We start from the raw sequence: 18,350 nt of genomic DNA, 5'->3' as shown, positions 1-18,350 counted from the left end.
AAGAACCCTCATAATAAAGAAACCACACAGAGATTTTAGTGAGCACATTAAAAAGAATGGCTTCTCATCAGCCCTGGTAGAATTACACACCAATAAAAAATGTTTTGACCAACCTTGCTTTCAGAAAAGTGGGTGGTGGTTTAAAGGTGGTGGGTTAATTTTTAATTTTTCAGCTCTCTCCTTCTTGACAATATTTCTCCAGGGATCCAGGTTAGAAACCTGAAGGACATGTTAGATATTTCTGTCTTCTTCATCCCCATAGTCAACACAATACAAATTCTATCACAAATCTTTTTTTTTTTTTTGTGGAAGAAGACATCTCTCACAAATTCACTAATTCTCTATTTCCATAGCTCCTGTCTAATCTGGGCTCTCGCCAACTTATACCCTCACTGATTATCACCAGAGCCTTTGGGTAAGTCTTCCCATCTCCTGTCCCATTTCCTGATCTATCTTGAATCCTCAATCAGCAAATAAATATTTATGGAGCATCTACTAGGTAGCTGACATGATATCATGTCATAATTTTGTCATATCACACTACCGCTTGCTAACATGAAGCACCTCCCCGTTGCCCAATTAATCAAATTAAACCAGACTTCGAGGCCATCTATCACCTGGTCCTGCTCTACTTCACCTATTTCCACTGCTCCTCAGCAGGCATCCCTCCCTCATTGGCTGGTCTCTTCATTTCCTCCTCACCACCCCCTCTTCATTCTGGCCTGCTGCATAGTCAGTCCACTGCCCAGAATGCTTCTCAGCCCATCCCTAGCTCACTTTCTCTTCATCTTCCTAGGACTGAGTCAGCCTGAAGCCTTTCTCCACTGGGTCATCTTCAACTCCTCCAGCCCTTGGGAATTTCTCCCTTCCCTGAACTTCCATAACCCAATTCCCAAATTGCAATTTAGCATCTGTGTATGTTTTCTTTTGAAGAAATGCACAAAGAACAATACTACCACTAATAAGTATCAGTGCCTACTTTAAGCTTCACAGAAAGACTATGAAAAAGGTACCATTCTGTTACCTACCATTTCTTACAGTTGAGAAAAACATGGCTCAGAGCACTGAACTGACTTTCCCCAAAGCACTCCATCAGCAAGGATTGAGACTGGACCCTAGCTCCCCAAGCCAATCCCAGGGCTTCCTTCCCTGGACTCTTCCAGTGCTCAGCTGGCCCTTAACATGAGGAACCATTACATGTACAAATTAGATTTCCTGATCCTGAAGAACAACGATCCTGGTAGTATAGTTCCAATGAGTGATTATTTGAGTCAAGAAGGAGCAGAGGCAGGGAATTCTGTATTGACAGCATGTGAAAAAGTAGACCCGTCTCAAACAGAAAATCACTTCTCATGATGGGTGCCCATCTACACTGGCACCCCCACACCATTCTCAAATCCCTGCTGAAACTCATCTTGAAGACCCCCATAGTCTCCTTGGTGCCAGGAGGCAGGACAGGCTCAAGCCAGCTTCTCGAATACACATTCAGTCCAGAGAAAAGGGGAGAAAGACCTGGCATGTGCATGCTGACTTTTGAATTCCTGTGCTAGGAAAAACTCAAACGAATAGCTGAGTTTGCTTGGAATTAACTAAACTTTGTATGATGTTTTAAAAAGAAATAGACTCATCTGTGTTGGTGAGCATATATGGGTAAAAATAAAATCACTGTCACCACCCCAAGCCAGCCCCACTTTTCCATCCCTGGCCACCTCACAGATTCGAGCGAGCATCCAGGTGGAACCTGACTCAAATTGCAGCTCATTAGCACCAATGAACAGAAGTTTAAGGTAAAGTGTGTAGTAAACAATGGTAATCCTGATTTAAGTGGGAGAAAACGACCTTTCTCCCTCCCCTAAACAAATCACTGTTTCAGGCTGCGCCTGCCCGCCTCACCATCATGGTTTAATACGACTGCAGGCAGAAGGTACAGCTGTGGCCCCGGGAGCAGGCTCCACAGTCAGGCTGAACATAATCCCTCATGTAATGAAAAACCTATTTCTATTTCTGAGGCCTCACTACTCTTCATACTGAAGAGCCTTGTGCCTGTCACACATTTATTGAAGCTTATTACTCATCTAGGCAGCGGGGCCCAGTTAGTATTTGGAATTATGTTTTAAATCACAATTTTTCTATTATTTATTTTAGGATTCCAAGGCTGCAGTGAAAGCATGTCAGTGTTACTCTTGGTGCGCTTTCAAAGGCATTAAAGCCCCGAATCAAAATTCTTTTCTACGAAGCGAACCCTTTGTGCATATGCGGAAAACCTTTAGTCAAGACACGACGGTAACCCCCAAGGTGCTGGAACCTCGGGGCTCTACTGTGATCGCATGAGTCAGCATGGAGATTTCAAGTCTCCTCATTCAGCATGAGCGTGATCTTTCCTGGGCCACTGGCGTTATTTCCCCCTCTCACATCATGCCCTTTTCATTGGCTTTTGAAGATAAATGGACAGTCTCTCTTAGGGATGCTAGAGATGGGGCTGTGAACAGATGGGCTATAACTGCAGCCCATCATCCAGTGGAAAAATAAGAACTGGCTTAATCTCAGTCAGAGGATTTTCTGAACTGAACACGAAGCTTGAGCTTTCGTTTATTCACTCGGCCAGTGCTGAACATGTGGTTCTTTCTTGTTCTGTAGAAGCCAGTGGAAACTGTAATTCTCTCTAGTTATTCCTCTGGCTTCCTTCTCCCTTGAGATTGCCAGGAAAAAATATATATCCCATATATACTACATTTACCCAAAGGAATGCCAGCTCATGTTTTTTTTTCTCTTGGGTATGCTGCTTTCCTTGTGGTCCTTACTTTTCTACCCTCTGCATAAAAAAAAATTCTCTGCCATTAGGGTCTGCCTGGCCTGTCACACAAATGGACACCAGCCAAAATGTGACAGCAGCACCATGAGAGAGCAGCTCCTTTCCATTATTCTGCAACTCAGATCTAGTTACTCTTCATGTCTGGAGTCTTTCTTTACATTTCTACCAAGAGGGATTCTAGGCCATCCCTTTGAAGAACTCCCCTGTTATAAGTGAGTATCTGACCTGGTGAGTGAGTTTTGGAGGGTGTGCTAACAAGCCAAGAGCCAGTTCTGGGTATCTTTTCAATTAGACAGTTGTTTTATTGTTGCTGTTCTGTTTTGTGACATGGTGGGAGACAGAGACACAGGCAAGTTTTTGGTTAGGGATAAGGCTGATAGTGCATCATGAAGGAAGAATAACAAAGGGTGTGGGCAAAATTAAAATTAGCAAGAGTACTCAGATGTGCAATTATGTGAAGAGTTCAGGCTTCACTTTCATGTGTGTGTGTGTGTGTGTTTTTCTTCCTTCATGTTTTGACAGCATTCTCCCTGGGTGGGTTACACAGCTTGTTTAATAAATCCCTTAGTCATACAAACATGGCACACAATTCTTTTTCTTCTCTCAAGATAAATTTAGCCACAGATATTTCAGTCGGGTCCACTCTCCCATTTGCCTCTGACATTAAAACAAGCCATTGGTATTTCACTGCAATACGGACAGCACTGCTGGTTGGCTGGCCTTTTCAGAAGGCTTAATTTCTGTCAGTCCTGAAGAGAAGAATAAAATACCATGCAATCAGCAGCCACGTCCTTATAAGAGAAATAGAGTTCCTCCCAGACAGGGCAAGATCACAGGCCTCCGGCAGCACTTCCGCCCCCAGGACCTCCACCTAAGAACCAAGCTGGAGGTGAGGGTCGGGGTGCGGAAACTAGAGTGAGGACAAAGCCACCACCTGGCAGACCAGTGAGGTTTTAAAATGTCTAAAATCAAAGTAACTGTAGTATATGTATATTCCTTTAAAAAAAACTAAGCCTGACAGAGCAGGATAAATCTGGACTCGCCCCAAAGATACTTAAAAGTGGAAGGTACAGAGGAGAAGAGTGGAAGAGAAGTGACATCTCTATCCATGCAAATGCCAACAAACACTGCCAAAGATCAAGCCTTTGGAAGCAGGAGCAACAGCTGGTTTCCTTAAAGACAGACCAAATTTAACTGTCAAAACATTTCATAAAAATGCACACATAATAAAATTGGTTCTGACCAGAACATTTGGGGCAGGCTCTGTGGGTGTGATGTTGCATGGGCACGATTTACACCCGTGACATACAGGGGGCTGACTTCCCTCCCTTCTTTTTCACTGTCCCACTCCCCTGTCGCTCCCCGACCCACACCACTCTAGCCCAGACTAGGGTAAACTGTGGGTTGCTATCCGCCTGGACATATCCACATCCTGTCCTAGGCAAGGCCTGCCTCCAGGGGAATTAGGAAACTCTCCTAAATGCTGCAAGTTCATAGATATAATGAATTTGATTGTGAGCTAAAATTGCAGGGTCATCTCAAATATTCCTACTGGACCTTCCTTTACACACAAATATAGACAAAATGAGGCAGAGAAAGGTTTCAAATAAAATATTTTGCTTCAATTTTTGATCAAGATTGGAAGAAGACTTTGAAGAATGCTCTTGCTCAATTAAAAAAACAAATATACTTCCTCGCTGGCTTCCAGGTCATTCCAAAGATACCATGTCTGAAGACAAAGTGATTTCTAACCCCTAACTTTCAAGGCTCTCCTGAGAACCAACACCCACATTCACTCTTTCCACCGCTTACATCATTTTCAGTAGCAAAGACTGAGATGGAATTACATGGGTATCAATTAGATACTACGGAATATAAGACAATCGTACTGAGAAATGACTTGCAGGAGGAGGTATTTTAGAGCACCCCCCCTTCATACTCTGAGTTTCAAATATGGATTGATGTTCAACATTAGAACATCACTTTCATCTGTTAGGCAAGAGCCTGCTATGTCTATAAACTCAATTTCCTCTACCATGGTGGCTTTCTGGTTTATTTAGATAAATGTTGAGCTGTCCACTGTTATTTACCTAAGTAGCTCATGAGGGTACTAGAAGTTTAATGATGTAAGATGTGGTAGTGAAACAGCACCTTCACGCCATTTTCAGGGATTGCTTTTCATCTCATTACCTTGGTTGGACTTACTGGTTCAAGAAGTTGTGTGGAAGATGACGTGTCATTTGGTGTGCAGGGCGTCATTTTTCCCCATACTTGTGTCTTCTAATTGTTCCATGTTTGATTCTGCTTGGTAGCACGTTTCATAGTTGGCGCTTCTAGTTAACATTTATGATTATTCATAGCTTCTTAGGCCTTTTCCTGACTTGTTAATTTCCTCCCCCTCTTTTTGGTACTTATTTTTTCCTTGGCTCTTTGCTCTTCACTGCCGTGGTCCCAAGAAGTGTAAGCTAATTGTAGGCCAGCTGCTGCTGCTGCTGCTTTTTTTTTTATTTTTTAGAAGCTCTACAGTTTTGAAAGTAAGCTCAGGAGATAATGCCTTCAATTGACAAAATCAGACTGGGTAAAATACAGTCACAAGTCTCCTCAGTTTCCTGTTGTGTAATGGTTAGACCACTCCACATTTCTAGGGGGGAAAAAAGTATGGCTGACCGTTTATTAGTGCCAATGAGTTAACTAAATGCTTTCTAGTATAAACACTTCTGTTCCCTGTTGGATCTGGGGGAAAAGAAACTCAGGCACCTTCTGTCACTGCTGTATGTGCCTGAGGAATATTACGGCATGGATTGTTTATACAAAACACATCTTACCCAGGCTTTTTGAGCTTTCTTAATAACTGAACTCTTTTATGGGTTTGCTTATCACACTCAAGCTCTAGGAAGAAATTTCAAGTAAAAATATCCTAGATTCTGAGTCAGGTCGGCAGATTCCAGTACACAGTGTGACTGGCCAATCACTTGCTTACAAAAAACTTCTTGCTCAATGGAAAGACATAAAATTATATGATAAATTTAATACATTTTAAATTACTAATTAATAATACATAAAATTAACATATGAAGTTACAAGAATTATTTTTTCATGGGAAAAAGGTCTTTAACACACAGTTCTCTTGAGATTCAGGAATTCTATAAAATCATCTTATTAAAAGTTTAAACACATGTCCTCTGACCTAGCTAGTGCCCCAGAAGTCTATGTGTGTAAAATCTGGGGGCATAAAGTAGCCTTAAAACTAGTTTTAAAAATGCATCCAATTCAAAGGCATACTGAAGTTTCTTGAAAGATGTCACCTTGTTTTTCATGACCTGAAGAACAGAATGCATTTGACACACTGCCACTTCCCTTTCCCTGAGGAATAGAAGCAGGTCTAATCTAAACTTCATCAATGTGTTGCTAAAACGCTCATGGTGTAATATAAGTAAGCAAACTCATAGAATTGCATCATGACTGCAAAGGCAGAAAAGCAAGGCAATACGCCTTTCTTTTACAAAGAGCAGAATCCCTTGGGGAGTGCCGAACATGTTTGCACAAATCTTCCCACAAAATGACCTAACTCAACTGAAAACTCATCCCGGGGGACTGGCCTTCTCTGACAGCTGCGAAGGAAGTCATGATGAAAGAAATGCAAAGATGGGAGGCAAAGCTGATCCTCCTTCTCATCCATAGTTTCGGCTTTTAGGCAGAAGAAGCCTTTGAAAGATGATACATATTATGTATCTTATAAATTCCTTTCTCCTTCCAAAAAGGGAGGATGATATTTTCTTCAGCAAAACACTTTTCTTATCAGCATGTAGCTTAGTAGTGTTATATTTTCTGAAACATTCTGCTATTTACATATTTATTTAAGGCAAGAAGTTGATAATATAAAAAATGATATTACTGGGACATGCAATGCATTATCCTTTTTTTCATGGTAATATTAAATATGTTAATGTTAGTTGATGGACCATTTACTCTCCTAACGCAGATGACCTTATTATGAGACATCAATTTAATGAACGATTTATTTGCCAAGAAAAGGGCTCTGGAAAAAATTCTGGGTGTCTGTTCTTAACAACCAAAATATGAATTTTCTATAAAGGATCTTTCAATGAAGGATGCAAGAAGTCTGATATAAGGTGACCTTAAGAGAAATACAAATGTTTTAAAAGTTGCTTTTGGGTCAAGTTTCTGTTGTATGAGGCCACACAGCTAAGCAGGGCATTTCAGAGCACAAAAGATTCTGTGTGGCTTGTTTACACAGACCTAATTCACCATATAATAGTTCTTTTCTCTATTTGGTGCTTTGTAGCAATTGCTTTCATTTCTTAGCACATCCTCATTTAACAGAGAAGCAGCCAACAGACTTTCAGATTTATGCCATTATTTGCTTCTTCACCTTGAACTCCAACTCAATTCTGCTCCACTTTTGTAATGTGAGTGCCAAATGGTGGCTGTATGCCAGATACAAACATTTCCCAGTTTCTCTCAGCCAGCTCTCTTGATTTCAGGGAATCACAGATTCCTGCTAGAGGGCTTAACTGTGGTGCTTACACAGCCCCCGTAACTGCTCCTTTGCCTAAATGCTTTCTAACTTGGGAATGCAATTTGGGAACAGAGGTGCAATTACAGCATCAGGGAATCAGAAATTCTCTCTTACATGGGAGACAAGTGGAACTGGCAATCAAGGATTCTAGGTACTCGATCATGCTCCCTACAAACCGTCCAATTCAGCCTCTGCCCTAAAAAGCATTCATTAATTCATCAGATAGTTACAGATTGCTTATGAGGTGCTAGGCAGGACCTGGTTTATTCTTCTTACAGGACCTGGCTGAGAAGGGTGGTTGCCAGGAAAATAATCACAAGAATTCATTTAGTTGAGCTTCTGTTGTGTGCCATATACCACCATATTTCACTGATTCTAAAACTCAGATTTTTTTACATTCTTGTTAACTCTGAAACCGTAACACACTTTATAACTGGTGATTTGTTACAATCGCAGCAAGTTAGGCAGCGCACGGGTCTGCTGGTGTGGCTATGGACCTATCTAGTCACACAGCTGTACATCAGTCTGGGTGGTCTGTGTCTACCTCTTCCCCAAAGTACAAAATCATAAATGTTAAGAAACCACATCATAGTTTAATCTGTAGCTTTCTCTGTCCTTGGGGATACAGACAGTAATGACATTTCTCATATTTGGTGATGTACTGAGTTTGAAGAAAAGTTGTAGTCATGTATCATTTCAGTGAACACCTGGAGCATCTTTACAAGATGGGAAATATCTCTATTTTGTTGGATGAGGAAACACAAGGTGTAGGGCATCAGCAAGGCCAAGTCACCTAGCTCTGAAGTCCACACGTCAGAATTTGAAGACAGGCCCCTCTGACACCGAGGCCCACGTCCATGCTTTCCATTTCAACAAGCTGCTGCTTTTCATATTACCAAGGCAAGAGCCTCCACAATTTTGTTGTAGGTAAAACGTAGAATGAAGTAATACTTACAGCACATTGGAAGCTGTACCCAGAATTCTGTATCATGAAACAAGTATAAATAAGTGGACAAATGGGAGACATAGGAAATGGGGAATCTAAAAGCCTCCCACAGAAGGGGCAGGTTCCGCAGGCTTTGTGACACCCTTGGAGGCCCAGTGAAGCAGAGTGTGTGGAGAGGGACGCAGGTCACAGCATCCCATACCACTCCTGGACTCACGATGGCTAGAAAGGTCACTGTTTTTGAGAAAGTCCAGGCCAAGGCCTACACGGCGAGCCAAGGGACAGAGAGGTGAACACTCCAGACTCATTCACCCAACACATACTCTGTGGAGGCAAAAAGTCTGAGACAGTTGATGATACGGATACCGTTTCCTTGTCGTGGTCCTGGAGGGGCCTGGGGTTGTAGCATCTACTCATTTTCCCTGGTTTTGCACTAAGATGCTTTTCAGGACCAAAAGCTGCCTCCTCATTCTCACCCACGGAGTTTGCCCAGCTGGAGAGGTCTACACTGGCCTGCCACCTGGACCTTAGATAGGCATCTTGGGAGGAAAGCAGAGGAGCCTCACCTCGAGGAACTCATCTACCTCGAGTGTCATTGCAAGACACAGATGTTGCCACATGGCTGCAAGGTGATGGAGACCTCGCCCATGACTTCATTTATGTTCTGTACAGGGACAGACCCTCTGAAGTCAAGTATACAATCATGAATCGGCAGTCCCACTGCCAAAGACTCACTGGGGCAAAAGCCTGACAGGCCTTTATCTGGCTAAAAGCACATTAGCGTATCTATTAGATTAAAAAATGTCTGCTACTGACACCAGAACAGATAATGTAACTGGGCCCCCTGACTTACTTGTGGGCAGTTTTCTTTTTCTCTGTGTGACTATGAGATTTGACCATCTGGGGCAGAGGAGTTGGTAGAAATGTTATTTGTCTGATTGTTCAGATTTCATCATTAGCATTTTGCCCTTTAGATAATGGGAGGTAAGTATATACTTCGGAATTCACACAGAGGACATGCGTAGCATCTCCCTGGATAGTCAAAGAGCAGTGAGTTTGAATAGGAGGCCCACCATGTTTCCTAGGCTCTATCTTCACACCGGATGCCAGGTAAATGTACTGTTCCCATCATTTTCTGTCATTTTCTTTATGTTTTCCCCAAACCTGCTCTGTTCAATGAGGTGGGAATACACAAAATAGCAGCTCAAAATGCAGGATTCATCAGTATGAGTCTCAACATATCAATTTTCAAGTGTAGCAACTTTAAACACATTGTAAGCTTTTAGTTTCCATAGAAAATAATCTCTCATTGTTTTCAAAAGGAACTGAAAGCACCCCAAATTACCGCACTTTTAACATCCTGACATGTTGATGGCCTGTGTTCTTCCTAGATCAAAGTGAGAGTGGCAGAAGACAGAGCTCTGTGCAGCTTATTTAAAACACAGTGTTTCATATTTGGCAGGAATTACTATAGTGGAAAAGACAAGGTGACTTTCTAATATCTATCTATCTATCTATCTATCTATCTATCTATCTATCTATCTATCTATCTATCTATCTATATATGTACTTTAGTTTGGCAGAGATCTGAAAAGCTAAAAACTAATTTAGGATGACATAGATGCTCTTATCTTTCTCTCTGCACCCCTTCCCTTCCCAACCACGAGAAGAGTTTTTGACAGAAACTCAATGTTGTTACCTATTGTTTCTAACTTGGGGGTGGGGGTGCAGGGAGTCTGAGTCCTGTGTCATGCTGAACCATCGTGTTCACTTGTTTTAGAATTCCTAGGATTATCTGTATTTAAATGGCTAAGCCATGCAGCACAAGCATCTCTCTTCCTTGACATGGGGTGCACTTGAAAGAACTCGGTGCATTTTAAGGAAACTAAATCTACTCAACATTAACTTTGCTTAAGCAAACAATGATGTCATTCAATGACCCAGCACTGTTACAACTTGTTGGAAATAACAAAGAAGGCACCAAGTACTGAGTAACCTATAAAAACAAGCTATGATTTTGCAGAGGAATCTGGGAGTAACTGAAGATTTGAAAACAAGGGAGTATGTGGCAAAATTGTTAGGCAATTCACTCCATCCGTGGCTTGGAGCACTGTTTCGAGGGTCTATTAGGATGGAAATTTTTATCCTATAGAAATGTTTAATTGAAAAGAAAAGTGGCTTGCTTTTTCTACTTCTTGGTTTGGGTAGCAAGTCAGATGTAATTATTCGTTCATTATGAAATGGGATTGCAGCTTCAGAAAGTAATCACCTGCTCCATTTACAGTGGACATATGATTGGACTCTTAGCCAGTTTGAAAGGAAATTTCTTTGTAAAGGTAGAGACACTCTGAAAAGATAGTCTTAGAAAAGAATAGTAATATAATCTAACAGGGCTTGGCAAAGTGTGGCTTGAGGGCCAAATCCAGTCCACCACCTGTTCCTTTGTTTGTTTGTATGTTTTTAACAGCATATGAGCTAAGGAATAGTTTTACATTTTAAATGGTTGAAAAGAAATCAGAGGAACATTTCATGATGCATGAAAAGTACATAAAATTCAAATTTCGGTGCCCATAATTAAAGTCTCTTGGAACAGAGCCATGCCCGTTTATTTACATATGTCTATGGCTGTTTTCACATTACAGCGGCAGAGTTGAGTAGCTGTGACAGACTGCACGGCCCATAAAGCAAAAATATTTACTATCTGGCTCTTTACAGAAAAAGTTTGCTGACCTCTGTGACAGAAGAAATTTGGGAAGACAGAAATGTGAGGACAGGCTAGGAGACTGAGGAAGAGATTTTAGTATCCCTCCGCTGTGTGATAAGATGATTCAGGAAGGAGAGGAGTCAACCATTTTCCCTTGTTCATGAAGACAGAATTAGATAAGGTGAGTTGATACTACCATGGAGGTCATTTAGGTTGCATGCAGTGTTTGGAAACTATGGCCAACTGCACCCCGGAGAGAGTAGTCCCGGGGAAGATGTGAGACAAACACATCAGGAGAACAAGGGCCTAGTCTTTGCTCTGCAACTCGCTAGCCATGTGACTTAAGGCTGTCTGGGCCTCAGCATTAACTCTGTCAAATGACTGTAATATGCCAATTTTATTTTCTGTGAGAGCGTATGTTGGGGATTGGGGGCATGGTTCAAATTAAATAATTACATAAAAAAGTGCTTTAAAGGGCAAAACTTGTAGTTCTATGCAAATAGAAATTTCTAAAGTTATTGTTGTGTATACTATAAGGATAAAAACAGTATAAATTGGCATAAAACAGATAAACTCTACCTTGGTTACATGATTCAGAAACTTAGGGATTTAGAGGGATTTTTGGTGTTGTAGGCAATAAGAATACTTGAACTACTCAAGGATGTAAGACAACTTCCCGAAAGGAAAGCTCTCACATTTCATGGCCAAATTCTTCTAAACCAGTATTCCCTAGGAACCATTTGGGCTAGAGGCTGAGTGATGCACAAAACGGCCCCCAGTGATTCATGAAGCTTTTCAGAGTAATTTATTCCAGGATGTTTGTACACTGGGAGAATTTGGCACAGAAAGAATCTGATGGATGTGTTTATCATAAAAGATCTCGGACCCCAGCTGTGTGAGTAGGAGCTGGAGGACCTTTCCTGTGCTGGTAAAGGCCAATGTCTCCCAGTTTGCATGAGGGCTAGCCACCTTCTGCTTTTACACCCACCCACGTGTTGGGTCTGTGGAAGAAATTGTCATGGGACTGAACTATTCTAAATTGCTCATTTCTGGAAAGTCTTCTCTCCACAGGTTTGAACATGCAAGGAATATAATTTGACCTATTTGTTACAGTTCTTGGCAGGCCCAAACCCAGCGCTTGTCCATAAATGTCCTGGGGCTCATGCTTCAGTTTCAGGACCTGTCATGTTCTCATGGAACATGGAGTCTTGTATGAACCAGAATGGGCGCAGGTCTCAAAAACTCTGGTCTCCTTAAGAGGAGGACTTCAATTTTTATGTTGCCCTTCTGTCCTTCCCTGAAGGTTTATTTTCTAGGTAGGTATAATCACTCGTTGCCCCAACAGCACTTTTCTATGTGTTTGCCATACACTGTTTATGCCCCTGCAGCTCTGTAATTAATAATATACTGCTTTTAATCTTCAAAGTGATTTACACACATTAATTAATCCTCACCATACTTTGGAGTTTCTGCCCGTAAATAACCATTATTCTCCCATGTTTTACTTAGGTGACCAAGACCCAGAAGGGAAACAGCTTTGTCAAGGCTAAGGAGAAAGACATCAGTGGAGTCAAGATCAGCACCCCTCGCCGTGCATACAGATATGTCATCGCCTGTACAGAGTGGCCAAGGGTGGCCCTATAGCTCCTCATTCACCACCATTACTACCAAGTAAACTGGCCTATTTCATCACTCATTTTGAGTCATAAACTATTCTTCAGTACTCCAGGGTCAAAGCATAATCTTACCTAAAGCATACATAATAGGAAATGATGGATTATAATCTAATAAACCATCCTAAAATGCTGAGGTCCAGCTTCCAGTAGCCTCCAGACTGAGGATAAATATGTTTCCTAATCCATCATTTACACATTACACACCCGATTAAAACATTAAACTCTCAATATATGGTTTCCCACTTATATGATCGCCCTACAGAAAGCTATTATATTTTAACTATCAAGCTCAATAAATCAGGCAGTAGCTATTTATCTCTCTTCTGCAAGTGGAGTAGGAGGTACGCTGGGGACAATATTGGCAGAGACCGCAGTGCCTCAATTTCTATATCTGGGCTCCCCATGGTGCCCACTGGCCCAGCAGAACATTAAGCCTGAGAAGTGAGCTCATGGACCCTTTTTGAAGTTTCTGACACAAAGCCAAGTCATGCAAAGACCCTGAAGGCAATTCAATTTGCTTTCATCCAGACCCCTGAATAGCTACCTGGGAAAGTACACAAAACTACCTCTAATGACACAAGAGAGTTCACTCAAGTGATTCAGGGTGCAACAGATACCCTTCTCCTTCCTTCAAGTCAATCTAATAGTCCATCCTTTATCAAGAGGCAAGTGACTTGCAAACATGACTTTAAACTAGGAGTGGGTGTCAGACCTCAGTCCCCATGTAGAGCTGGGGTTTAGAGCACAGAAGTTTTTACAAAGCCCCAGATAAATACTTTCTCCTGAATGCCAATTTTCTCACTTTTGGAGAGGATTCCTGAGAGATGCAACTGGTAAGGAATGTGAAAACCTGTTTTTCCACAGTAAGGTGAGTATAGCAGTAGTAGGGGAGAGAGTGAAAGCTTCACATTAGTGTTTTGCTTGTGGTGGCCTGCCCTGGGCCAGGCCAGCTCCCTGTGGGAGCAGAGGCACCCTCCCTTACCGTCAGGCAAGCTTGGGTGAATGGTTTGGGAAGTCCCAGGCCAGCTCCTGCTCTGGGAGGGACCCCACTGGCTGCCTGAGGATGAAGGAAGTGTGTGAGGCCCCCCTCCAAAGGGAGAAGGGAGAGGTTGTGTTAGAAGGGGCAAAGCCAGAAGGATCAGGCTCGCCTTCTTTTTCCTCTTAAGTGGGAGGGGTTTCAGCGTAAGTGTTGAGAATTGTTTTGTAGTTGATCTCTTTTTGTGGGTGTTTTATGGGTTTGCTTTGCAACATGGCACAGCCAAACCTTATCAAACATCACTGTGGGCTCTGCCTGGGCCAGGAGCTCTGCCATTGGCCAGCTCAGTGGCAATGAACTGCAGCACTGGGCTCCTTCTTGGGGCCAGGAGCTGCAAGCAGGCTCTGTGTCCAGGCCAGGATGCTCACCTGCATGTGGCCCCTGCTCCTTGGCATGTGCTGCTTGCCAGTTACATGGCTACACTCTGGGATGCTACACCTACAGGGATGCACATCAGCATTGCACATGGGAATAAAGAAACCTCAGAAAATTCACTAGTCTGCTTCCCTGAGTCAGACTCTGAGTTCTCACAACCACACTTGATTCTGCTTCAGTGGCATGTGGGGGGATCCAAGCGGAGGCTAAAGGGACATAGGCAGAGACGGTGGGCCGGATCCACTGTGTCTGGGGCATCTGATTCCATTACGAGACCCAGTTGGATACTCTGGCCTCTTAATCCTGTTTGTGTTCCACAGCTCTGAAAATCAACTAGCTACTTAAGCTTTCCTTCCGATCATGATGTTCCCCACATGCACTGATCACCACTCTCCTTCTATTCAGTTTTTGGCTGAATTAATCAAAGTTGCATGAATTTCAGAGCACAGGCCTGGGTTAAAAATCCAATGATGGAAGAGACTAGGAGGCTATCAGGGAGTGAGGTATGGGTTTGCAGCAGTGACAACTGTCAGCTTATCTCCACAAAAGAATTTGGTAAGGATGCTTAATACCATACTCAATACATGTCATTTAGAATCATGAAGGAAAAACTCATCAGCTTTAACGGGTTTTGGGAGGGGACCAGCACTCTCACCCCTCACTCAGTTTCCCATCTTTCAGGAGCCAAGGAGCAAACAAAACAGATGATGGAGGGCCTCCCCATTTCCCCGCCGGGGGCTGGGGTCGGGCCAGGCGGCCCCGACTTACCTATGAAATAGGCCAGCAGAATCGCCAGGAGGAGGGCCGCGGCGATGGCGGACAGCGCAGCACATTTCCAGCTGCAGTATTTGGAGGGCTTCTTCAGCTTGAAGGCCTTCCTGGAGAAGGTATTCCGGGGCAGCAGGCGGGGCGGCGGCGTGTAAACGGTCCCTGAGGTCAGAGGGTAGCCCGGGGAAGAGCTGCTGAAGAGGGGCGTGCTCCCCGAGGAGGTCTTGAAGAGAAAGTGCCTGCCGGGAGAAGGGCGAGAGTCAGGCTCCCCGTGGGAGGCCCAGGAGGCCCGCCAGGGGCTTTCGCTGTCACTCCGCCTTACGCGGGTCTAGTGTGAACCTAGTGAACCACCCTACCCTGTCGTGGACAGAAGGGACACCGTTCCTTTGATGGTGACATAAATTAATTCCACAAACTGACATCATTTTATGTTTTCACACACACGTTTAGATGGTACCTTCCACAACAATCCTTCAAAGTATTCAAAGCAAATAAGGAAATGGAGTCCCTGCTTGTCACTTGGATAATGACAATGCTAAGCACTGTCATGCACTAGAACCTACAGTTGAAAGGCACTTGATATATGTTGTCACAATTACTTACAAACTGAGTATGATCATATCCCCATTTAAGATATGAGAAATTGGGCCTGGAGAAGTCAAGCAGCTGTACGAGGATCTGAACTTGGTGTTCTGTCTCATGCTGAAGTCTGTGCCATCCTAAACTGCCTCTCTTGAGCCTTCTTCCTGAGCTGGTTTTCCCTTTCCATCCTGTTTCCTGTCCTGAAACTGCCTCCTTAGGTCATGTGATCATGGTTCTTCCCTGGAAACGTCTTTGTCTGCCAAGTGAATGAGGTGCTCTGAGTAGCTAGAGCTGTGGTGTGACGACAGGTAATGGAGTCTTGTGCTGACACCGAGAACAGCTCTTCCTCAGGGGCCAGGGGACTCTCCAAGGCCATTTCAAGAACCACCAATTCTCTTAAAATAGATTTTCTCTCTTACGTGTGCCGTTTGTAAGGCTTCAAATATGACTTGCCACACCTTGTTTAAAATGATGACTTGTCTTCCATGAAGTATATGGTAGATTTTAAAACATGAATGGAGGGGTGTCTAGTGTCTGAGCGGCTGGAGGTGGGGGACTGTATCTTAATGCTGTACCTTGTTCTTCTTATTGCTCCTAGTACCCAACTCAAAGTTCAGTATGCAGGGGAGACTTTAGTGAAAGAATGAATGAATGGTGTTCCTTCATTGTTTTGTGATTTCCCCCCGCCCCCACCATAGCTTCAATTCTAAGACTCCAAAATGTTATTCAGGCATTTCCTTTCTCTTCAATTCTTCAGGAGGTGCAACTCTACTTACAGACCACATACTATGTGTCAGTTACAATGCTAAATGTTTTACTTGCAACTAAACCTCACATCACCCCTTTATTATTACCACAATTTTACAAATGAGAACACTGAAACTTGGAGTTAGGAAGTAGGGTCATTGAAGCTCAAACTCCAGTCTGCCTGACTCTTTTAAAAGTTTTAATTGGAACTACTACACCACACCACCCCTGCAAATGGGAGTTAGCTGACTTTCCCAACAGAATTTTAAAGCAAGATTGCTGTCACTACAAATATTTGTATCTTGGCTGCTTCCAGATTAAAGCTTGAAAGTATTTTAATCCTTGACAAAGATCAAACAAGCCTGATATGACTGACAATCATGTCAGCACATGAGTATCTGATTAGAAATTATTTAACATAGCTAACATTAAAGTAAATGACTGATATTTAAACTTTATTTGTGCTCTAAGTATGTTTGATGAGCTAAATAAAGCCAAGAGTTTGATTCCATAAATAAGGCTTTGCATTCCTTGTCCAACAGCTCTATTTTAATGCTCAGATTAAAAGTGTGTTTTGGAAAAGGAGGCAGAGTGTCTGAAGGCAGTGCTTTGGAGCAAGATCCACCTGGATTCGAGTCTTGGAAGTGCCATTCCTCCACAAGTAAGCTCACGGAAGTTACCTAGTGCTGCTCTTAAGAGCCTCCATCTCCTCAACTGCAAAATGGGGGTAACAATAGCACAAGTGCCTCATATCACAGCATAGGCTGCTGCAAGGATTACAGAGATCATGTAGGAAAAGCACTTCAGCAAGGGTGTGTCTCAGGGTAAGTGCTCAAAGCATTATGAATTGCTTTTATTATTAATTCTTCAAGTAACATAAAGAGCCTGAAACATGAGTTATAATTTAAAGCATGACAAATGTCAAACAAACACCTGAAGAGTCACCAAATAATAACCCATTGCCTTATAATTAAGCTGAAACATATGCACACAGAAAACCAGGGTGATGGGGAAACTCTGGGATTTGATTTAGAACTACTCCAGATTTATTTCTTGAACAATTCTCTGAGAGTGGGTAGTGAGAATAGGAAATCAGACTAAAACCAAGGAATATAAAGACATTGTAAGTCATCACTAATGAATATTTAAAAATACAGGAAGATTGGTTCTCACACAGAGATCTCACCTGTGCCCATGGCTTCACCATCACTGATAGGATTGAAGTCTCTAGCTCTCGACTTCCAGCCCAACTTCCCCCTGAGGTCTAGACCCACATCCTAGCTGTGTATTGGGCATACAATTCTGCTACCTTCTATAGCTGTATTAAACAGGTTATAACCAACCATAGATATTTTTCCTTCTCCTCCCCATTTACATTCCTCCTAAATGCCTGTTATTCTCAGGTGTCTAAGAAACTGTACTCATTTTCACTTCCTCCCTTTCCTTCATCTTCTCCCTTACAATGGGTTAATGAATACCGTTGATTTTATTTCTGAAAACGTCTCCCATCAACCCTTTCTTTTAACCCTCTTGCCACTTTTCTTCTCAAACCACACATGCCATCATGTTCTGGCTTATAAATCCCTTCTGACCCTCCAATGCCTGAAAGAGGAAACCCGATCTCCATATGGGACCGGATTCTACAACCACTGCTCAACTTTTTTATCCTCATGTCTAACTTGTGCTGCCAGTTCCCATGAGCTCCATGCTTCAGCAACACGAAAAGACGCATGTTTCCCTAACGAGCCTGTTCATGCCGCCATGCCTTTGTGAATGATGTGCAGTGTTTTCTGGAGTGGCTGTTCCTGGGCTTCCCCACCCACCCCGCCCAGCCAGCTCCTACACACCTGCCAACCACCTACCTGGGAAACCTATTCCAGCAGCAATAAATATATTTTAAGTGTGTCTGCCCAAAACCAAATTGTGAAATCCTTGATTCTTGGTATCTCCAGAATCTAAATATCAGTGCCTGAACACCAGTAACACTTGTGGACAGAATCAGTAACTTGGAAACAAGAATGTTTTAGCAACATGAGTAAATATAAGATGAAGGTTCAGAAGCTTCAACTGCTTTAGTATTATTTTTAATGCATTTACTTATAAGAAATAATAGAAGGATATGTTTATTATTTCTTGTGTATGAGATTGCTTCATAAGATATCAA

General features: G+C 42.6%; 1 protein-coding gene across 17 annotated transcripts in view; it reads right to left on the bottom strand.

The window, feature by feature from the left end:
* Nucleotides 1-18,350, bottom strand: part of TENM2 (teneurin transmembrane protein 2) — a 1,157,254-nt gene that overhangs the window by 234,390 nt on the left and 904,514 nt on the right. For all 17 annotated transcript variants that reach the window (XM_073231871.1, XM_073231863.1, XM_073231878.1 and 14 more), the window contains one exon: nucleotides 14,858-15,096. In XM_073231871.1, coding sequence (XP_073087972.1) covers nucleotides 14,858-15,096 — 239 coding nt within the window. The remainder of the gene's footprint in view (nucleotides 1-14,857; nucleotides 15,097-18,350) is intronic.

Source organism: Manis javanica, chromosome 1 (assembly GCF_040802235.1).
Source record: "Manis javanica isolate MJ-LG chromosome 1, MJ_LKY, whole genome shotgun sequence".
Classification (NCBI taxonomy): domain Eukaryota; kingdom Metazoa; phylum Chordata; class Mammalia; order Pholidota; family Manidae; genus Manis; species Manis javanica.
Note: the sequence above shows the minus strand (reverse complement) of the source record. Positions and strands in the feature narration are given on the sequence as shown.